This window comes from Crinia signifera, chromosome 12 (assembly GCF_055691185.1).
Source record: "Crinia signifera chromosome 12, ASM5569118v1, whole genome shotgun sequence".
Lineage (NCBI taxonomy): Eukaryota > Metazoa > Chordata > Amphibia > Anura > Myobatrachidae > Crinia > Crinia signifera.
Window position 1 is genome coordinate 86744688 of NC_139228.1, and position 22165 is coordinate 86766852.

The 22165-nt window shown below is 43.4% G+C and overlaps 1 protein-coding gene across 8 annotated transcripts in view; it reads right to left on the minus strand.

Annotated features, from left to right (window-relative positions):
• Window positions 1-22165, minus strand: part of CEP170B (centrosomal protein 170B) — a 69144-nt gene that overhangs the window by 22175 nt on the left and 24804 nt on the right. For all 8 annotated transcript variants that reach the window (XR_014466183.1, XM_083166246.1, XM_083166247.1 and 5 more), the window contains exons 4-13: window positions 19968-20057; window positions 18943-19023; window positions 17819-17875; window positions 16427-16574; window positions 15026-15139; window positions 11418-11891; window positions 8231-9006; window positions 6160-6339; window positions 5704-5842; window positions 3396-5126 (exon numbers count right to left, since the gene is read on the minus strand). Coding sequence is in view for 7 of the 8 variants with exons in the window: in XM_083166246.1 (XP_083022372.1) it covers window positions 3396-5126; window positions 5704-5842; window positions 6160-6339; window positions 8231-9006; window positions 11418-11891; window positions 15026-15139; window positions 16427-16574; window positions 17819-17875; window positions 18943-19023; window positions 19968-20057 (3790 nt within the window). In the remaining variant the exon portion in view is untranslated. The remainder of the gene's footprint in view (window positions 1-3395; window positions 5127-5703; window positions 5843-6159; window positions 6340-8230; window positions 9007-11417; window positions 11892-15025; window positions 15140-16426; window positions 16575-17818; window positions 17876-18942; window positions 19024-19967; window positions 20058-22165) is intronic.

Consider the following 22165-nt stretch of genomic DNA (forward strand, 5'->3'; position numbering starts at 1 on the left):
AGAGAAAAAACAAAACAAAAAAATGGTCTCCTGGAACAGAAACTTGTATTTTGGCTCAAGAAGTCTGTGAAAAGATTAGATCAGGTCTTTTTTTCTTAACAATTAACAGAAAAGAATCTCGATTATGTAACGCAGGGCAAGATAAATAATAATGCACAATTAACAGTAACAGGCACACGGTCAGAATTGTTTTTTAAAATTTGGTTATAAATTTCTGACCATGAAATCAGAGTTAAACTGGCACCAGTTACAGCAACGAATGCATTAGTAAGTCTAGCCCTTAGAAGAAAAACTAATTACGTATTCAATTGCGAGGATTTACAGCCATGTACGTTTCTGTTGTTGTAGAAGCACAGATCACATTGAGCCATTTAGGTCTTTCAACATTAAATAATTTACAGCGGTGCAGCCTCAATTCACCAACGGTCTGGTAGAGTAAAATACAAGATAGGCATAGGTCAGCATGGACAGTGTTAAAATAGATCGACAATGATCAGGTCAGCAGTCTGTAGATTGACTAGATGTGGTTGACACACAATAGGTAGGCAGGTACAACAGGTTGACCGATGAAAGACTGACATGGCAATGGTAGACACACATTTATGGGACAAATCTTGTATATTCCATGTTTTGTGACCACAATCACTACAAATGTGTACCCTCGCAGGCTCACTTCACTTGCAATAGATTACTATACTTAATAGATTTCCACTTGGATAGTAAATCAAGCAAATATCGGGGGAATATGTGAAAAACATTTGTAGACCATTGTGATGTCAATCTTCTAAACCTGTCATCCTTGTGTACTTAATGCATGTGACCACATGGTGTCGATCTATCGACTTGTTGACCAATACATTGTCGCTCTATTACGTGGATAACAATCTGTAGCTTGGCGAGCCCAAAAGCAGCTGTAATGTTCCCTGCATGGCCCGAGTTTCTATAAATCAATGTTTTTATAACAAAAGAAACATAAATATGACTGTAAATGAACAGAGTGGCGTATGCAGTAATGTGATGGAACCGCAAATTAAAAAAAGGGTACTTGTGTAATAGCACGGCGCCCGTTACATAGTTAGCATAGTGTTTCTGTCAGAATCAGCGTAGTGTTCGCGCGGCTAGTGTAGTCAGTCAGAAGTAGCATAGTGTTTCCACGGCTGCTTAGCATAGAAAGCGTAGTCAGCGTCCCTGTCAGATATGTGTTTCTGAAACACCCCCACTATCCACGCCAGCCCAAAGCGTGGCGAGCGAAGCGTGCCCCCCCCCGACCTGTTCATACCCCCACTATCCACGTCAGTGTGGAGTAGTTTTTATAAAGTGTGGCAAGCCACCGAGCCCGAAGCGTGGCGAGCGCAGCGCGCCCCACGAGGGGACGCGGAATACATGTAAAGTAATCCGCTCGCCATGCTTCGGGCTCGGAAGCTCGCTGCGCTCAACACAATTTATAAAATCAACTCCACGCCAACGTGGATAGTGGGTGTATGAACAGGTTGGGGGGGGGGGATGCGTAATGCGCTGTGCTCGCCACGCTTATGGCTGACGTAGATAGCTCTCCCTGAAGCGGACATGGGCAGGGTTGCGTCTGAGAATCACCTGCGTCTCAGACAGCTGGAGTGCCTCTCTGCCGGCGCCTGCATGATCCCCTCTCCGCCGGCGTCCGGCACCGCAGGGGATCTGGCAGTTAGCAGCGCTGTGTGAGAGGTGCTTACTAGGCTTGCCATGGACGCCGGGGACAGAGCTGTGGGCGCCTGGGACAGGAGCCGGGCTGCCGCGGAGTCACTACGCTAACTACGTTAGGCATCCGTTGGGCTACGCTGACAGCGTTGCTTAGCCTACGCTGAAAACGTTGCGTAGCCGGATGCCGTGCTATTACACAAGTACCAAAAAAATTATAAAACAGATAAAAACCCAATAATATACATAAGTATAAAGTTAACACAAATTAAGTTAGCCAGGAACTTTGAGAGACCTGTAATGAACTAACTGCTAAGCAGCATCTAAACTAAATTAAACCATGGAGTTGATTTATCAATCATTGAAAAAAGTGGAGAAGTGGACCAATGGAAAGTTTCCGATAGCAACCAATCAGCTTTGAGGAACCATTTATCAAGTGCGCTATATAAATGCGATATTAGGGATGCAAAACCAGGGGGATATGGGGGGGGGGTTCAATTATGGGATACGGGATTGAAAAATGCTCAATTTCCAGATCCCTAGGATTCTGGGTTTGACTTCAATAATAAAAAAAAAAAAAACAAAAAAAACACCCCATTCCCCTAAACCGGTCAACCATGCATTTACTTACATAATGGCTGGGAGCAAGGCAGATAGCAGCAGTGCCTGCGAGAGTGAGCAAGTGGGTGGGCAGCAGCAGTAGAGGGGGCTATGCTGCCAGGTCTTGGAGGTGCGGTCTGGAGCAGGGATGCAGCGGTGAGGCCTGAGCTGCGTGACCTCTAACCGTCACAGTGCACAGAGATGCATGCAGGGATCGGGAACAGCCATGCAGGGATCGGGAACAGCTGTGCAGCATATGAACGAGTGCTCAGACGCTGCCCGGCATTAGACTGCACATGCACAGTCTAATCCCAAAACCCCCGGGTTTGGATACTTCAATCCCAAAATTGAAATCCCACCAATTTTGTGGCCAAATCCCAGGACCCCGCCGATCCGGATCCCGGGATTGGCCACCCTATGCGAGATAGATGCTGATTGGTTTGCTGTGGGCAATTTTTCCACTGATTCACTCTTTCTAATGACTGTTTGATACATCTATCCCCATTTCACAAATTTCTAAAAGTGAGAACTTTCTAGCACAATACAGGTTTTGTTACGATTTGCGGCTTCACACACATTAATACATAAGCTCCCCTGGAATATCTACAAAATATTGATGAATTATCTAAACTATGAAAAAGTAAAACAGGCTCAGAAAGGAGAGATATAAAACCCAGTGATGGAGTTACAGACTGAATTAAAAAGGTTAGTGTGCTACCAAGAGGGGGTGAAAACCAATTCATTTAGATACAAGATCTATTATGTCTGCATCCTCGGAACTTACATTTCTGTGTTGTTTTTTTTGCATTCAGCAAAAGCCAACATTTTCTACTCGGCCAGCTACAAACAATGGCATGTTTCTTTAGATTAATTTCAAAAGCAAAACAAATCACAAGTTTACAAAAGGGCACCAGGAAAGATAATCAGCAATGGCCTTGAGACGATCTCGAACGGAACGGAATGCTTGATTCCAAAACTGCAACACTAAAAAACTATAAAAATATTATCTATACAAAATAAATACTTATAAACTGTACCAGGAATACACTTCAACCTTAAGAAAATCAAAATTCAATAGATTAGCGATATAAAATAACCGTAGAATAAAAAACAAAACTCACTAGAAGTGGAGGGGTACTTGACGCTACCAGGACGCGCTCTACTTAATGGTTGCTTCGTTGAAGGCACCAGTGGTTTCACGATTGGTTGTTTAACTTCAGCCATGACTGCTTTGCGACCTGCATAACTGTTGTCCATGCTACGGCCTGAAAATCCTGTTCTTGGTGAAGAAGTTTCAGAATCACTTGGAACCGTGAACGAGCCAGTGCGTTTTCTTGGCATAGCCAGAATATCAAGTCGGGAAAGCTTTTTAGATTCATTAGAACTTTTAGCAGATGAGGAGTTAGCAGAAGAAGCTTCTGGACTAATATTTGACCTCTCTGTATCCACGCTTTCATTGTCAGATGCTTCACCAAGGCGGGCACGACGTAACTTTGATGCCCTTGTCGGTCTGGGTGTTGATAGGCTATTTGAACGGGTAAGAGCTTGTTGAACTTTCTGAGAATTTGCTGTCGTTTTGCTCACATCCTCTTTGGTGGACTGGGCATGAGGTCTTCTTCGGGAGAGATTCCTTGAGGAATGTTCATAATCGGAGGACACGGTGTCACCAACCGGTATGTAAGGAAGACTGGAACTTCTTTCCTCATCTGTGAAATCTAGTGAACCACGAGTTCCAGTGCTGCGCTTCATGTCAAACCTTTTGTTCACATCTCTCCTGCTCCCTCCATCGGCAGGGCCAGTTCTGCGTTTTTCAGAGAGCCTCTCACGAGCACTGGATTGGCTGTTTTGATCCTGAACGGAGGATGAAGAGGAAGATTTTTCCTTGTGTAGGCCCACCACCCTGCCCTTTTGTGGATGACTCGGCACATTCTTATCACTTACCAAACTGACCGTGCTTGCTGTATCCACATCAGAATCTGCCGATAAGGAGTCGTCTTGCGGGAAAGGAACGCTTTCTATTTCCTCAAGATTGTTTTGAGCAAAAAGCTTGGCTTCTAGAGCAGCTAAAGCATTTTCAGTCTCTTTTAGGATCTGCTGTGTCTCCTGACTGTAGTCCGTGTTTGACTTCGTCACATGCAAATCTTTAAGAAGGGGATGAGTTGAGATATGTGGAAGTTTATTGGGAGAGATGTTGCTGCTGGATTTGTCTTTGGTAAAACTTTCCTGCCTTACAAATGATACCGCATCTCTTGCTAATTCATTTTCTTTTTTCAACAGTTGGTTGGCCATCTTTCCATTGCTTGGTGGCTCCTGTATGCAGTACGGGCTACTTTTTGGTTTCATTTGCACATCATGACCTTTATATTCTTTGTGTGTCTCTAAACTGGGCAGCATTGAGTTTACATGGGATAAACTTCCCATCTCGCTATTATTTCCTACATTAAAGCAAGTGGGTTTTGGTTCATTAGCAATCTTATTTATTCTCTGAACACTTGCTTCCTGGTTTCCAATGTTCGCTCTCCTCCACTCATTTCTAGACACATTAGATAGTTGCTTAGAATTTCTATTAGACAAAATACCATCATCTGACTTGCTGGCATCACTAAGACTGTCTGGGTCTAGATCTTCCTGTATAAACAGTAAACTGTTTGGGTCTGTAGGCACAGTTTTCCCATTCTCTTCGGGCACCTTTTTTTGAGGAACATTTGCGTAGGACTCGGGACAGACCAAAATAGTTGGTGTAGAGCTTTCAGACTTGTCATTGGGTGGGAGCTGAGGAAGAAGTCGCCTTGTCCTTGAGGGGAAACCAGGATCACCTTCACTAGGGATTTCCATGTGTTCAATAAAATCTCCTAAACAGGAGGAAATTAGCCAATGGATGGATGGTTATTTCCAAAAAGATGTTTTAAAAAATAAATAAGGATAATTAGATTAAAAGATGCTTTGTAAGCATCATAAAAACTCTACGTCATCTCAGAGGTTCGCAAAACCCTCAAGTACCCCCAACAAAATCAACCCTTAAGTACCCCCACCTTCCTGTGGAATCAGGGGAGTTAATCCTGAACCATTTGTGCATGATTAAAGAAATCCATAAAACATGACCTGTTGGTGGCACCGGAGGACTGGATTTGAGAACCCCTGCTACAACCAAATGACTGCATTTCTATGCTGATTCCTAATCATCAAACCTCAATTTATATAAAAAAAAACATTAGACTGCTCAAACTTTAATTTCGAAAGAATTCAAAAGACTTCAGGTGACTCAAGAGCAGTCTAAGTATAAGTTAAACATGTGGCAGATCAGCAAAAAATAGAATTATTTCTAAAAAAAAACACGTCCACTGTGCTCCAGGAACTACAACCTCAAAATAGTTGAGCCCATCCATAAACATAAAAGATTTTACTCTACAGAGTTTTTACACTATTTACCATCATCACCACTTAATCCCAACTTCTGGCCTTCTAACGGAGAAGTCGGAGAGGCATCAGGGTAGCTGTCAGCAAGGCTTGCCCATCGAGAAACCCATTTCTGGCCACCTTTGGCATTGGAGCCGGATGATTTTGAAGCCTGTAAACATTAGTCGCAGAAACAAAAAAAACAAAAACAAAAAAAAAACAAGTTGGTTGTATATATTTAATTTACAGATATGCATTTGGACATCACAATACATTAGGAACCCACTATTCTGATGGTAAAAAAAATAATAAAATACTAGTGGATAATGTTTAGGCGAGAGATAAAGTTGAGAGGTATCGCTCCACCACATTTGTCCCCCCCATCTGCCCCAAAGACTATAGTAAGGTGCTAATGACCGTTGCAAAGTAAAAAAAATATATAGGTTCTGTCTCAGTACATTAACCGCGATGGGTGGCTCCTGAACCTACCTGTACATCGGTCTGAGGACCGCTGTTTATTTTTACAGTGTGGGTTGTGGTTAGTATTAGGGCCTGGTGATGGAGACTATTCTCAGTCAGGCAAGATTCCTCCTTTTCCAGTTTAATAACAGGCCTGTATACTGCAGAGGAAATCTTTGAATACTCCTCCGGTTCAAACACTCCAAATACCTACATACAAAGGAGATTACATTCAGTACACTCGGATTTTCCTTCCTAAACTAAGCAATTGCTTACGTAGCTGTCTGTAAGGAATAATGGGGCAGATGTATATTAAGCCTTAACAATAGATAAATGCAAGGGTGATAAAGAGAGATAAACGTCCAGCCAATCACCTGCTAACTGCCATGTTACAGCCTGTGTTTGAAAAAAGTTAGTAAGGAGCTGATTGGCTGGACGTTTATCTCTCCTTATCACCCTTGCATTTATCTCTTGTTAAGGCTTAATACATCTGCCCCAGTGTGTCATACGTCATCAAATGAGGACGTCATAAATAATGCCATTAGTTCCATCTAGATAAGAATGCTGAATAACAGGAAATAAACAGCCAAAAATATGCAAAATATCCCAATCCCTTTGTGCGTGGAACAATACAAGCTTTACGGTTTACCGAGAAGGTTATCTTAGTAACTTAATAATAATAGTAATAATAATATAGCAATAATAATAATAATAATAATAGTAGTAATGAAAGTATAAATAATAATAGATAGTAGTAAAATAATTGATAGCTATTATTCAGTTTAAACATGTCTTTGTTCTAGTCGCATCACTAATTTACTAACCGTTTAAAATCGTATCCCCACTAACCACATGAATGGACTTCTCAAGTTACAGCTACCAACTGGTATCACTACATTTGCAGCAGTGCTGCCTCCTCGCTTGACAGCATCCTGCTAGAACCAATGTGCACAAGTAATGTCTCCCCTCTACTCTATAATTCACTGGGCACAGAGAATTCAGACAGGCCAGGTATAGAGCAGGGTTGCCGACTTTATCAGCCTCCTCTCCGGGAGAAGCCCGGAGAGGAGACTTTCAGCTGCAGTTCGGGGGAAGGGGGGGGGGGGCATGAGCGTGACGTCATTAAGCCCTGCCCCATAATGTAAAATACCCTAATTCTCGCATCTCAGTGGAGGGGGCGGGGCTAAAATGTTGCGATTGTGGATATTTTAGCTCCGCCCCCTCCTCTGAGACCCGCGGATTGCGGCATTTAAATGCAGAGGTAAGGGGGAAGATGCCGCAATAGGGGTTGGCGTGGGGGTCCCCTAGAATAGTGTCTCAATCTCCTGGGGGCATAGCCTCTCAAACTGTAGAAAGCAGCAAAGGATTCATAGGGGCCAATGCAATTGTTTAACGTAACTATTCAATTGTCCCCCATGCCGGCGTGCATGACCCGTATGCATGCCCATTAGAGAGTTTGAGTGATGTTAGTCCCAGTAACGTCGCTCAAACTATTGTTTGAGTGCCCAAACCTGGAATGTTTTGGGCATAATGTTTTGGAGATATCTATCTATCTATCTATCTATCTACTCCTTACCTCTATGAATGAGGTGAAGTACTGCCAGTTACCACTAGAGGCCACTCAACGGACCAATTTACTCCTCTGTGTACCAAAAGATGTCATAACAGAAAGTGAAAGCAATTGTTCAGGGTCACTAATCTGATTCAAACTTTCTGGATGTGGGGAGAGGGAGCTGTGAAGGCAGAGATTAAAAGGTAGGAACAGATAGGCGCTGGGGATGGGCTGGAGAGTGTGTGGGCTAAAAACGGTCACAGCTCAAAGTGAAATAAAAATGGTCACAGCTCAAAGTGAAAGTACATTGCAGAAGCCATCATTTTTTACATGCTTTTAACTTGTACTGAGATGAAAAGAGATTAATGTGAGATTAATACTCTAATACTATTTCCAACAAAAATAACTAAAAAAAATTCTGCTCTGTTTAGTGGGAAATACAGATAAAATGACAAACCGCTATTTTAGTATCAAAACAGTCCTTTTACTTAAGAGAAAAAAAATGCAAAATGATTGTTTAGTTCTCCTCAAAGATCGAACGTTGATTACCTGGTCTATCATTTTCCTGGCTTCTTCAACTTCTTTATCTTGATTCTCTGTTTCAATTGTATATGTTCCGGCATCGCTCAAACTGTCCTCCTCTTCATTCTTCTTCACTCTTGCAGTTCGAATATCGGAGGGTTGAGTCATAGGTGCTGATGGTGCCGGAACTATTGTGGACGGCTGCACATAGTTGGCGGAGGGTTGCGTTACCGCTGTTAACAGAGGCAACGTCATAGGTTTTTCAGCCGCCTCCTTCACTTCCTCAGCCTGTTTGCGCAAATACTCAGCAACAAACTCTTGAGCCAGCTTGGACTTCTTCCCAATGCTTCCAAAGTTTTTTACTGGGGGCTTGGCGGCTGGAGGAGCGTTCGTGTTTATTCGGTCATCAGTCTTTTCTCTTCTGAAAGAATTAGACCTCTGAGGAAATGTAGATGAGTTGGTCAATGATTTGGCAGCTGGCACAGGCGGAGATGTCCCATTAGTACTTGGCTTCTCAACAGGTAAAGGTCCTTTTCGTTTTTCAGGCTTGATTTTATTGTTGGGTTCCGAATCGTTTTGAGAAGCATTTACATTGTGCGTGAAGGACTGAGACCTCTTCTTTCGAGGTGTGTCATCGTCAAAGAACTCGATGACAAATGCTTGTTGATTGTGCAGTAATTCTTCCGCCTCCCGCTTTATCTGCCGCTGAAGCTTTCCATTGTCGGGAGGCGGTACCTCTTTTTCTACAACAGGTTCCGGTGGATCTTCTGTATCGCTCTGTGTGCCATCTTCATGACGGTTACCTTAATAGAAAAGGATAAATAATTAAATCCGTCTTAATAAAAAAAAAAGACATTGGCTGAAACCGCCTTAATTTCAAATTGCCAGTAGCGCACAAACATAGTTCCGCTATGGCTCTCCATATCTATAGTTAAAACCACTGAACACTTCGGAAAAATGTGTTCGGTAAGTTGAATGGATTGCTTAGCTGGTCTTCAAGGCTTCATTTATTATAGTTGTATAACTGAATATTTTTATGGATAATTACCCAAGGAGACTATAGTGCTAAAAATACCATGTACAGATTAGTCCTCATTGATCTATTCTCAAATTAAGTCAAAGAGCCCCCATTTGGCATGCCACAGATATGGGGGGGTATTTAATGTGGGGTCACGGCTGTCAAGCTGGCTCGACAGCCGTGACCCTGTACTGCTCTCGGTCAACTCGACCAAGAAATCGCAACTGGATTCAATGTACCACCTGCCGTGGGGCGAGAAAGGGGTGTGGCCGCGAGAAGTGGCCGGGAATCGGCAATTCCTGGCCGTTCCCAGCAGAAGGAGCCCGACTGCTTGTGAAGTCAGTCATTCTCTGCGAGATCCCCCTGCTCAATGCTGTCGAGTAAGACAGCATTGAATAGGGCCCGGCGGCCTTCTCCCCCATCAGAAGATGGTTGTCGGTGATTGAATACCCCCCATGAGTCTAAGACGTACCATGCATCCCGCCACACAGTTACCAACTGTGCATCTTCTTCACTCCACGATTTCAAAAAAGTACAATGCACGAGTAACCTAGGACATTTCTGGCTATGTATGTGCAGCAGCAGCAGCGTGCGACTTAAACTCTGCAGCTACTACATGTTTTGCTTAATTGACTTTATACCAACTGGATTGTGACAAGTATTGTGATCATAAGCACCCACTACACTAAGCGAGATTGGAGACAAGGGGAGGAGGTAAGTATAAAAAAAAAAGTTGCGGGAGATTAAAAACAAACAAAAACCCTGAAATATTCTGAATTCAGAATATTTCGATTTTTGGATATACGTATAAGGGAGACTCAACCTGTATAACCAAATACGGTCTCTCAATCCCTCTTTTGATGGCCCTCGTCAACTTGCATGGGAATGGGAAATTCCATAATCCAAAGCACAAAAAGCAGCGCTCATGGGCCATAAGAAATGCAGTAAATAATGGCGCAGGATACCGGATATCGATCAACGCTTCAGTTTAATTACACAAAGTGTCATCAGGATGAAATATATATATATATATTTTCCCTGTGGTTATGAGGCAGGATGCACACGGCCTGCCCACCACTGCACAGTGTGGCATTATTGCACTCAGCCGACTTCCAGTCACTGGACACAGACGGGCACAAAATACACACCCCTGAGGGCAGGTCACGGTACACATACCTCAATGCAGCAGTCTAGGGATTCCTCAACCTGCCCTGCAGCTAGCAGCCTGGGGACCCATGTCTACCCCTGCAGACTGTAGCACAGGGACCCCCAATCAGGGCAGGATTTCAGGAGGTTCGGTCACCTTGATGCCACCAGGCACTAGGCGTGCACTTACGTTACCAAGCGGCACATTTAGTCCTGTGGTGGAGCGTCAAATTAAGCCATGCATATCATGCCATTTGGGGCAAAAAGGACACAAACACACAGACTAAATATTTAGGCCCCAACCATTTCGTGCATGACCACTTCCTGTCGGGAAGGATTCCAAGGGCCTGATTCAGGTTAATTCACAAAGCACATTTGGTTTCTTAATGGACAAAACCATGCTGCACTGCAGGTGGGGCAGATGTGCAGAGAGAGTTAGATTTGGGAGTTATTTTGTTTCTGTGCAGCGTAAATACTGGCTGCTTTATTTTTACACTGCAATATAGATATTAGTTTAAAGTACACCCCCACCCAAATGTAATTCTCTCTGCACATGTTTCATCTGCCCCACCTGCATTGCACATGGTTTTGTCGAGTAGCAAACCAAATGTGCTTTATGAGCCAACCTGAATCCATCCCCTAATAGAAGCACCAGGAACAGGGGCGCCGATGTATATTTTTTACGGTGGGTGCTGCCACCCCCACCCCACCCCACCCCAACCCAACCAAACCCAACCCCCCGCTCCCCCCTGGGGACTCACCCGTCGGGGATCCTGGATCCAGCAGGGTACCCGCAGCGGATATGCCGTCAGCAGCAGGGTCCCTGCGGAAGATGGGAACTAGCAGCAGTATTAATACCGCTACTAGTTCCCATCAGCCGCAGGGACCCCCGCTGATGACAGCATATCCGCTGTTGGGACCCCGCTGCTGTGGCCCATGCTGTGGGTGCTCGGGCCCCGGAGCACCCACGGTTTCGGCACCTATGACAAGGAAAGGATCAATAGAAGCACCAGGATGTGGGAATCTCCCGACAATATGGGCTTACGGTACCTTTGAGCGTTCTGCTGTGAATGGGGAGGTCACTTTTAGTACTGTAAGCATCTTCTCCAGGAGAAGGCCTTCTTATTAAACTTGGGTCATTCTGGACCAGCCAGTCCGCCACTTTATTTTCTACGCTCAGCATTTCTGCTGGACCAGAGTCCTTTCCTCCTGACCTCCTCTGTCTCATTGAGAACTTTGTGACATGGTCTTTAATTTTGATTTTCCCAGGCCGGCAGTCATCAAACTCGATGGTGAAGGAAGCATGGCTCTGCACAACAGGCGGTGTGGCGGAATCGGTGTCTTTAGTAGGGATTTCATGGACCTGAGCCTCTGCGATTTTGGCCGGTTGCTGAAAGTCTTTTGTGGGGATTTCAAAATAGCTGGGCTCTCTCCTGAATGAGTAAAGTGACTGGTCAAGGGCATCCCTGTACCCAATGTTGCCGTTCATTTCCTCCTCATGCTGAGACATCTCTTTTGGTAGCTCTACAATAGAATACAAAAATAAAATACTTTAATTAACGCAATTGTCACTTCCAGCATTGCTTTTGCCTTAAATAAAAAAAAACACAGAGAAAACCTTTTGTGGCAGGGACAGCATAGTTCCACATGAAGTGAATGTGGAACAACAGGATGACCCAGGATCTAGAGCAGCATGACTAATTAGGCCCTGTCCACAGTGGCAAACACAGGATGTTTAGGGGGGGGGCTTCAAATGTAATCCACACTCTCCCACTCTGCAGCGCATTGGAGTAAGTACGGGAGTCTGGGGGAGAGGAAACAGTCCTGACAATTGGTATTTTTATGTAATGAAATAATATAATTAAATAAGATAAGTGGTCAAGAAAACGTTAAATAAAACCAGTACTGGACTTTCTAAGCTCACAAACTCCCACTTCATGGTAAGGCTCCTGTCTCTTCCTCCTGGCAGCTGCTCTCTGGTCCATTGCAATGCTTGAGGGCTCAGATCCACACACACAGTAAATGTGGTAGAAGAAGCTGGTACACTGGGCATGTGCAGCAAGTCTGCTCTGTCCCTTACACTGCATGATGTGGTGGCAGCTCTGTTGATCATATTATATACCAGTGCTATTGTTGTCCTAATTTAAGGAACTTGTAAAGAGGAGGGGGGTTTCCGGGTAACCACAAACCCCTCCCCCTTCGTTTGCCTATGGTCCAGGTTTTCCTAAAGAGTCTGCTGGAATCATGGCTAATTAACATCACCTGTGGTTTCCTGTTAAAAGTCTGTTCAGATCAGAGGGTCAGGGTTCCCAATGCCAGTTAGTGGCTGCAATAGGCTTGCAGTGTGGGAAATTACACGGTGGACCCTGGAGTGTTGTACCCACATTGTGAAGCCTGTATATTGCCTGCTTTAAACCTGCAATGCTGTGACTTGTGAGTTGCCAAACGGTTAAGCCTGTATGCGGTCTACCTGCTACGAATAAAATAAACAACTTGTTCTCATCCAGTGTATGTGTTTTTCCATCACACTTTGTCCTTGTTGGGTTTTACTCCATGAACAATGACAATGGTAAACAGCTTACTCCATTGTGGCACTGGTTGAGGTCTGTGTTTGCTTTTACAAACATCCTTTTATCTTGTGATTCCTTTTGCGGACATATTAGATCTTTTTATGTGGATGGAGTGGCCAGGTATACTGTAGGTTGGAAGAGTGAAGTCGTCAATGCCTTGCTACACTATAATAAAGATCTATTACAAGCTATCGGCACCTCAATTATCTTTTGTAGACAGCAGGAACAGACAACTATAATCCTCCTCAACAAATAAAAGAATGAATGGGTCCATGATTTTAGGCTACAAAGCTTTTGTATAAGGGATTTATTTCCTCGTCACTCATGATAAAACAAGTGTAAGATAAATATTTGTAAAGTAGAATTGACAGGACAAAATAATTATACTATTTGTCAGGTTTGTATGGAAGACAAAAAGCAACACACTGTTATATTTAGGTTCTAATAAAGCTAAATGTCAATTAGCTAACTTAATGGGCTTCCTTTGGGTAGTTAACTCCCACTGTAACTGTGTAACCGTGGTCCAAGTGCAGCCTTATTCACCGCGTCATCTCATACAGCTTCCACTAAGCTCTCATCACAGCAAGGAGCAATTATAAGTGACAGTGGGGCAGATGTATTAAGCCTTAACAAGAGATAAATTCAAGGGTGATAAAGAGAGATAAACGTCCAGCCAATCAGCTCCTTACTGACTTTTTTCAAAGACAGCCTGTAACATGGCAGCTAGCAGGTGATTGGCTGGACGTTTATCTCTCGCTCACCCTTGCATTTATCTCTTTTTAAGGATTAATACATCTGCCTCTATGTTAGCAAATTACAGTATAGTATGGCTTAAGCAGAACTACCTATAGGTGAAGGGCAAATGTGCTAAAAATATTATTTGTGCTATAAAAAAAAAAATACTCAATTACCAGGCTACAACAAGCCATTATAAACCCAGCTATTGGCTTAAGGCAGGGGTGGTGAACCTCTGGCCCGCAGGCCATAAACGGTCCATGTAGCCTCTTTGAATGCCCACCCTCCACCCCGGGAGACAAGGAAGGGGGAGTTCTCCTGTCAGGTTGTGAGTTGGTGACGCAGGCGGGAGCGAGTTCTTGTGAGAGGCGTCAAGCAGCAGCATCCGGCAGCAGTTATTCAGCGGCAGCCGGAGCGGGGGATGGGGGAAGCAGGGTCATTTTTAAGTTGCTAATTTTACTATAGCCCCGAAGCATATTATCCATTTCCAATCGGCCCTTGGAAGAAAAAAGGTTCACCACCCCTGGCTTAAGGCATAGAAGGGGAGGGGTGTGCATAGGCTGAAAATAGCAGAATCACATATGTAAGACGTGGTACGCCCACCTACTGAATAATACCCTTTTCCAACAGAGTTTGGTAGTCCCAGTCTGTCCTCCCTTCCACACAGAAAACTAAATGATCAGGTCAAGCATTTCTACCTGATAATTAGCTGATCAACATGGGTATTTTTTTTTCCGTGTAAAAGGTTCAAGCTGGGTCAAAGTTCCTGGTTCTTCGTCCCTGGCTGCTATTAGAAATCAATCAATTTCTATTTATTGACTTGAAGATGGTGCTAAATTAATAAGAAGTAGATGCCGATATGTTTACAATTAATACCAACTATTCCTGACGTCACCTAGTAAACACGTACTGTAATTGCTTCATGTGGACAGAGGTCATGTAGGTAATCTTCACTCAGTTTTGCATGCACGTCATGGGGGATGTGAAGTGTGGGGCGATTCCATTACAGTCATTTTGCAATTTGCAGAAACATAGTTGCGATCAAGGCTTTTGTGGAACCCGAGAATTGACTAGATAGTTTTTTGAGCCACTGTAATGGTGTTGGCAATATAACCTTAAATATAACTTTATACCATCATATTCAAAGACTGCTTACATTACAAAAGCGTCAGCAATATCCTGTTGATATAACCCTGTCGGCATATTGAATATGGACAGCACCATCCTGAATAAATTATGTGTCCCATGGAACCTTACGGCTAATTGAATCGGCAGAGCCGGGAACCAGAATTACAATTGTATTTTTTTTACCAAGTAGGGCTTAAATTCGGACAATGCAGTAGGCCTGCTCACCTGAGTAGGGATCTTCCGGCCTTCTGCCCTCGTGTTGCTCATGCTTATTATTTGCATCATCCTCTCCCCACCAGGACGGCTGGCCGTACAGGGGTGTGCGATAAATGGAAGGCTCTACAAGAATAACATCCGACAGATCATCAGCTTATGTGACAAAGAGATAGATTGTTCCGCATTCATGTCACCTGCCCACACACTCACTATGATGTGGTGAGATCACCTATGAGGTCATAGCATCATCCTATACCAGCTGGCGGAATTCCAGTAACAATAATTCTCTATGATAGAACACCATTGTTTCAGGGGGTGTGGTTCAATACATCTACAGAATAAATAGAGACAGCCCCAATGGGTCGACAGGGTCAAAACGTCATCATAAAAATGGTGGACGATTTTTTTTTTGGGTCTTTTTGTAGGTTTCATTAAAATGATCAGAGCTAAATTAGGGGAAACCTGTACCCTTGCAAGTTTGATTCACTCGCCATGTTTCAGAGAAATTTACTACTCCGAATTGCTGTTTACATGGAGGGTAAATGAAGAAGTTGAAAAAATTTGGGGACGGGTCAATGGACTTGTGTTGATCATGGTCACATTGACTTTTTTGACCCTGACGACCTTTTGAATGTCAAACATTTGGTGATAACTGGCTGATTATCTTTTTACTGTAGATTTATCAACCAAATACCGTTTCAGGTTATACAAGAGGGAGGCAGGTTTTGCATAACGTAAAATACGCTCAAACAATTTTATAGGAGTTCCTGCGGAAGCCCCACATCCCCACGCTGTGCTGATGTTACCCCTTATATAGTTTAATGATATAGCTATGTTACTATTCTCTGCTGCAATTAACAATTAAATGTTCTGTTTTGCTACAGGTTGTTATTGCAGAAGACATACCGTTTGTGGACAATCAAGTATGGAACCCCAGAAGGCAGGAGTTGGGGTGTTTGCAGATGTAAAATGCTACATGAACCATTGTTCCTGTGCCGGACTTACAACAGTAGACGTGATCATTCATCATTTCTATAGATGCACAGTCGGTGGATTCAAAACCGTATCGATAATTTGATTGTCGGCAAGCAAATCACATCCTGTTTGTCCGCGTGACCCCAGTATCAAGTCATGAACAAAACAAGTGCTCTGACACCAGTCAAAATGAACTAACACCCCCTAAGTACACCTTCATACACACCCGGAGCAAGACTCTCTTACACATGAGAACACCGCCACCGCATTATTTTTTAGGAGAGCAAAATTTAAGTGCAAACACCCCAAAATACTGCAAAAGTCTCCCAATTGCACAAGTTGTCTAAAATAATTGTCTCCAGTTGTAGCAGAAAAAAAAGGGCTAGAACCAAGACAGATGTAGAACCAAGACAGATGTAGAACCAAGGCACTTACCACTAGGCCCACTAGGCCCTTTCTTGTCCGTCTTGTCGGGTTTCCCAGGCGAGGTGTCTGCGTGAGAAGGCGGTTCCCTCATCTGCTCTGCCCTTGTGGGGACTGGTGTCTTTAAATTCATCTGAAGTTGGCTGGTATATTTTTCATGCTGGAAATAAAAGTACTTGCAGTGACCAAATGTTAATTGACGAGGAAAGCTACACTACCATCTCCCAAAGAGGTTTTATGTATTGCGCTTCCCCATTGTTGAACCCCAGGGGGCGCCACATGCTGTCATTTTTTACTTTGACTTTTTGCAATAAAAAAAAAAAAAAGAGAAAAAAGAGAATAGGTAAAAAACGATACTATATTATTATTATTATTTATAAATAACATTCATTGTTTCCTAAAGAAGTGTCACAGACAAAAGGATTGCAGAGTGCCTTTAATTCAGTAATGCATTTGACTGTATGTCGGATCATATTTGGCTTTTACTGTCCATTTAATTAGGATGTCATTTGGGACAGTTTATTGAGCGCACATCAAGAAATCAAGAAGATGCCTGAATCCTGTGCTACAGAATAAATAGAACACAAGGTTTCCAAGGTAGTCCATTAACAAAGGCTAAAACCACAGGTCAAATACAATTACAAAGGCGTAAAAGCAACCAGTCATCGAGAAAAAAATTGTAGTCCATCAGATTATATAACAATTGCCTATAATGGGTTATCGAGGAACATAACCGGCCTCAATGGACGGCAATTATTCAACAGGACATTGGAGTCAGTATTGCATCTGTCCAATGGCTAGATCAGTGGTTCCCAACAATGTGGTGTATGTGCACCCCTGGGGTACGCTGCAGACCTGTTGGGGGTACTTGAAACTAATATTAGTAATGGAAGGAGAAGAAGTCTCCTGATGGCGGATGAAGTCTCCCATTGTCATGGAGAGGAACCACTTTGCATCACTTGGTTTCGTCTGCTTTTGCCCGACCAGCAATCCACTGGGAGCCTCTTATGTTGCCCTCAGACAGCAGTGTTCATCTGCCCCGCACTGACAAGGGTGGAGGAAGCAGCGGTATTAATCCTACTGGCATTAGCGGGAACCCCGGAGAGAACACAGCCAGCGACAGAGGGACCAGATTCCGGACCGCACACTACTCCTTAATATAAGGACACACATACCACTCTCTTCCACTCCACTCGTAAGTATTGTAGATATTTAAAAATGAGAGGAGGGGGTACTCATAAATGAAAAGCCTAATCCAGGAGTACGGGAAAGAGAAAGGCAGGGAACCGCCGGGCTAGAGGTTGTATATCTCTATGCTCCGATTATAGCAATACGATTGGCTGCTTATTATCACATTATAGTTATCAGATCTTGCATACTTATATTAGTAGTGTAATAACCAACCTTTAACGCCTCTTCTGGGACCTTATGCTGGATATGTTCCAACACGTACATATTAACATGTATACAAATAGATAAGGAAAAAACGAAATACAAGCATCAAACCTATGGAAAAAACAGATGTTTGCTATACTCATAATGGTAAGCAATCAAACGATCATCAATGTCTTTGCATAATGTGCAAATTATTTCACCGTCTAATAATTCACCCAATATTTATTATTCCTGGCAGTGATACTGATTATATGTACAGACTAAAACACAGCAAGCTGAGACTTCTCTCCGTAAGAGGCTCAAGGTGGAGACGGACTAGATTTATGATCCGATTGAAGAGCGACATTATACACTGTAAGCCTCAAAACAACCAATCATTTTGATTGGTTAATAAATATGCACAGAGTCCAGTTGTGCAATGATTGCAATTAAAATCCAAAACATCCTAAATAGACTGTGATTGGCCAGAATGATGATGACTGAATATTAGCATTTGATTTAAGAATAGACTTTCTCCTAAGATATATAACTAACCTTTTATGTTGGTTCTGTGGTGAGTTTATGTGTGTTCTTTTGCAGGATGATCGCACCTCATCAAGTAAGAGGGATCACCGATCAGCTCAGGATAATGTCTTAGAACATTGAAAGCGTGTAGGATTACCGGAGTTTCATGTAATGGATGGACGGTTCTTGAGTACTACCCTACTGATTGTATATTGTATGCGGCTTTCTCACCAAGACCGCGCTTGGTAACCTACATTACTACTGAAAAAAGATATTGGCTTTTATGAAATACCAGCTATTAATTTGAATCCTGGAGAACTAAAGGACACTTATTAAACATTACAGGGTTGGATTACTGGTATGGTGCCGGATGGCCTCCCAACAGTCAGTAAATCGACGTCCAATGAATTCCGACGAATCCCAACTGTTGAATGCCGGCTTACAGGGGCTATTTTCCCTAATTAGAGAATAGGGAGAATCAAACCACACCCACTGATCTTGCTTTAAATCACAAAGATCTCTTAGACCTTTACCCTGAATCACATGAATGAACAGCCTCTAGCATGCATGCCTCTGACCTAGCGATTCCATTGTACAAGCCTGGTGCTACCGTAATTATGATAAAGGATATCATAGCCAAACCGGATGCTGTCATTTAGTTTCAGAGTGATATATTTCTGGTCAGGGATCCTCACATCATTCACGAATGTCTACAGAGAGAGAGAGAGAAAAAGAGAGAAAGAGAGAATTAATACACAAGATTGATCTGCTACTGTACATGATATGGTTATTAGACATCACCAGACATTCTGGGCCTAATGCATTTCAAAGTTATGAGTGCAACATGGTTTTGCCAAGGGTAAAAATTGCTTCTTCTTTGTCCTTATTTGCCCCCAACTCTGTAACCCACCCCCCTCCAACCAAAAAAAGAAAACCACAACATTGGGGGGAGGGGGGGGGGGGGGTCGATCCTATTAGATGCAGATGATTCCCTGCACCGGGCACTCATACCTCCATAGGGTTGCAAGCAATCTTAAGCAAAGGGTGCAGGATTGGCTTAATTCAGGTGCCATTGCTTATTCGCTTTGGCTTCAGAACTAATATGATTGACCCCATTTGAATTGGTTTGTTATTAAAGTCACTTTGAAAGAACAAAGTACAAAACACCACTTGTTGCAATGGGTCCGGTATGTGCTCTCGACAGTCAGGATTCCGACAGTCAGTAGGCAGACATCGGAATCCCAACTGCCGGTACTCCGACAGGGAGGCAAGCACATCAAAGCACCTTGCGGGCTCGATGGCTCACTGCACTCGTCAAAGGTTCTCTGGGGGGGGGACGTGGACCCCTATAAGGGAGAATAGCCCCTGTCAGTCAATATCCCAACTGTTGGGCTTTAAACAGTCTGGATTTTGACATCAGTCTACGGACTGTGAGAATCCCGACTGTCGGGAAGTCATCCGGCACCCAGTGCAATAATTCAACTCCATCTCTAGGCACTCAACAGTGCTCAAATTTACCTTTAGTAAAAGGACAGCTACAATAATTTGCATAATTTTGGGGTGTTCATTAAGATTATGCATTAGCTAGATCTGCCATATTTTGTTGCTATATAGTTACTAGTTACGTCACATTCCATATGGCGCCCACACTTACTCCGTTTAAGCTTCCGAGGTCCTTCACGCGATGCTCATCCCTTTCACTGTCATAGTTAATTACGGCGTGCTGTTTATCCACACTGCGGGACTGAGAAAAACACACAGATCTATAATTCATCGGGTGCTGTTACAGCTGGGAAGACAATGAAAATGTACAGAGAACCAGCAAGCCTAGATTTTGTGTAACACCACATCTAGGGAACCTGCAGCAGGCCTTCCAGCGCTGTGTCTGGGAAATATTTCAAACAAGAAGTGAATACTTTAATCCCATTATTCCAAATGAACAAACACAGACAACAAGGCATTTAATGGCATTCTAGAAACTGGTGCTGACAACAGGTAAAACAAATGGCATCTGACACTGATCAGTCTGGAGAACCTAGCCCAGTAGTTTCTGTACTGTATGCCGTGGCACCCTGGGGTACCCAGGGGAACTTGCAGGGGTGCCTTGGATTGATGGTCCAGTACATTTCAAATACTAATAGAGTAAACCAGTGCTTATGGATTCAAATATAATATGTGGACAAACAGAAACTAATATTTCCCTCAACACATAATTTAACTTAAGGATGACACATAAACTTTTTTTTAATAATATTTTTCTAAATTTCTCAATAAACCTTGTAGAAAAGTTTGCTGTTCCTCACCCAGTTTTAAGCTTCCTACATAGCTGTTTCTGTTTCAGTTAATGACTGGTGTTTTAACCTACATATGAAAAGGTTTATGACCGTCACCTGTTGGGTATGATTGGTTAATCATACACCTGACTAGAATTCTAAAAACTCTGTGACTGTGCACGGGTACCTATAAGAATTGATGCTGTTTTGAAGGCAAAGAGCGGTCACACCAAATATTACATAAGTACCCAAATATTAATTTGATTTCGATTTCTCTTTGCATTTGTTAATTGACAAAAATAAACCATTATCACTTCTATTTTTATAAGTATTCTTACTTTGCAGCATTTTATCCACTCCTGCCAGTGGCGTAGCTATAGCACCGCAGCCCCCGCGGTCGCGGGGGGGGCGCCAGAGGGGGCTGCGGTGCTATAGTAATCCCCCCGCCCCCCATCCCGGCTCCCCTCCTGGCTTCAAACAATGCTATGGAGACGGACCACGATAAAATGGCCGCCCCATAAAGCAGACTGTTCTCTGAAACTGTCTGCGGTATGGGGGCGGCCATTTTATCGTGGTCCGTCTGCATAGAATTAATTGAACTTAGGCAGGAGGGGAGCCGGGACGCGCGGACAGGTAAACATGCGGCGATGGGGGGAGGGGGCACGAGCAGCTGGGGGGGGGGCGCCCCCCATTAACGGCGGGGGGGGCGCCAGCTACGCCACTGACTCCTGCCTAAAAGTTTTGCACAGTACTATATAGATCGTTAACGACCACATGACGCACAATATATTTTGTTGACTTGTTTGACAGACAGTATACACTTACTGTAATTGTTTGTTCTTGAGTTCAAGGGAAATTGGAACAATTATCACGTTGTTTGCACATTGTCTAGTGTGTACCCAGCTTAAGCCACACAGGATGGGAGTTACAACAACTTTGTATTTAGGGAAAAAAAAGTGTAAGATCTAAATTGTGCACAAATTTACAACTTTATTAAACAAAATAAACACACGTACATGTGTTTTATCTGCTCGCACTTGTTTGCGAGCAGCTGCAGTACAAATAAAAAAAAAAAATCAACAGCAATGCTGTACTATATTTATTTACTAATGTGTATTTCGGGATATTTTTACGGTATACGGTCACTAGGTCTACAAGCATTAGGTCGACACCACAAGGTCAACATGCCTCAAGGTCGACATGCATGAAGGTCGACATGGGGTTAGGTGGACAGGGTCATTAGGTCGACCGTCAAAATGTCGACATGGGGTTTTTCCCTGTTTGAGCCACCATGTCCTGACAGGCGGTATTTCATGCCCTACAATCTACTAGAGCGTGGTGAGAAAATAAAAAAAGTTTCAGTGTCCATGTCGACTGGGTCAAAAAGTGAGAAACCCCATGTTTTGACTGTCTATCCAATGATGTCGGCCTAACCCCATGTCGACCTTCAGTCATGTCGACCTATCCAATGATCCATACCAATTTTTAGCAGACTAAACTGTGGAAAAAACAGAAAACATTTGCCTGGGTCCGGTTGATATATCTATAGTGTCTAGAGCAGGGCTGGGCAATTGCGGCC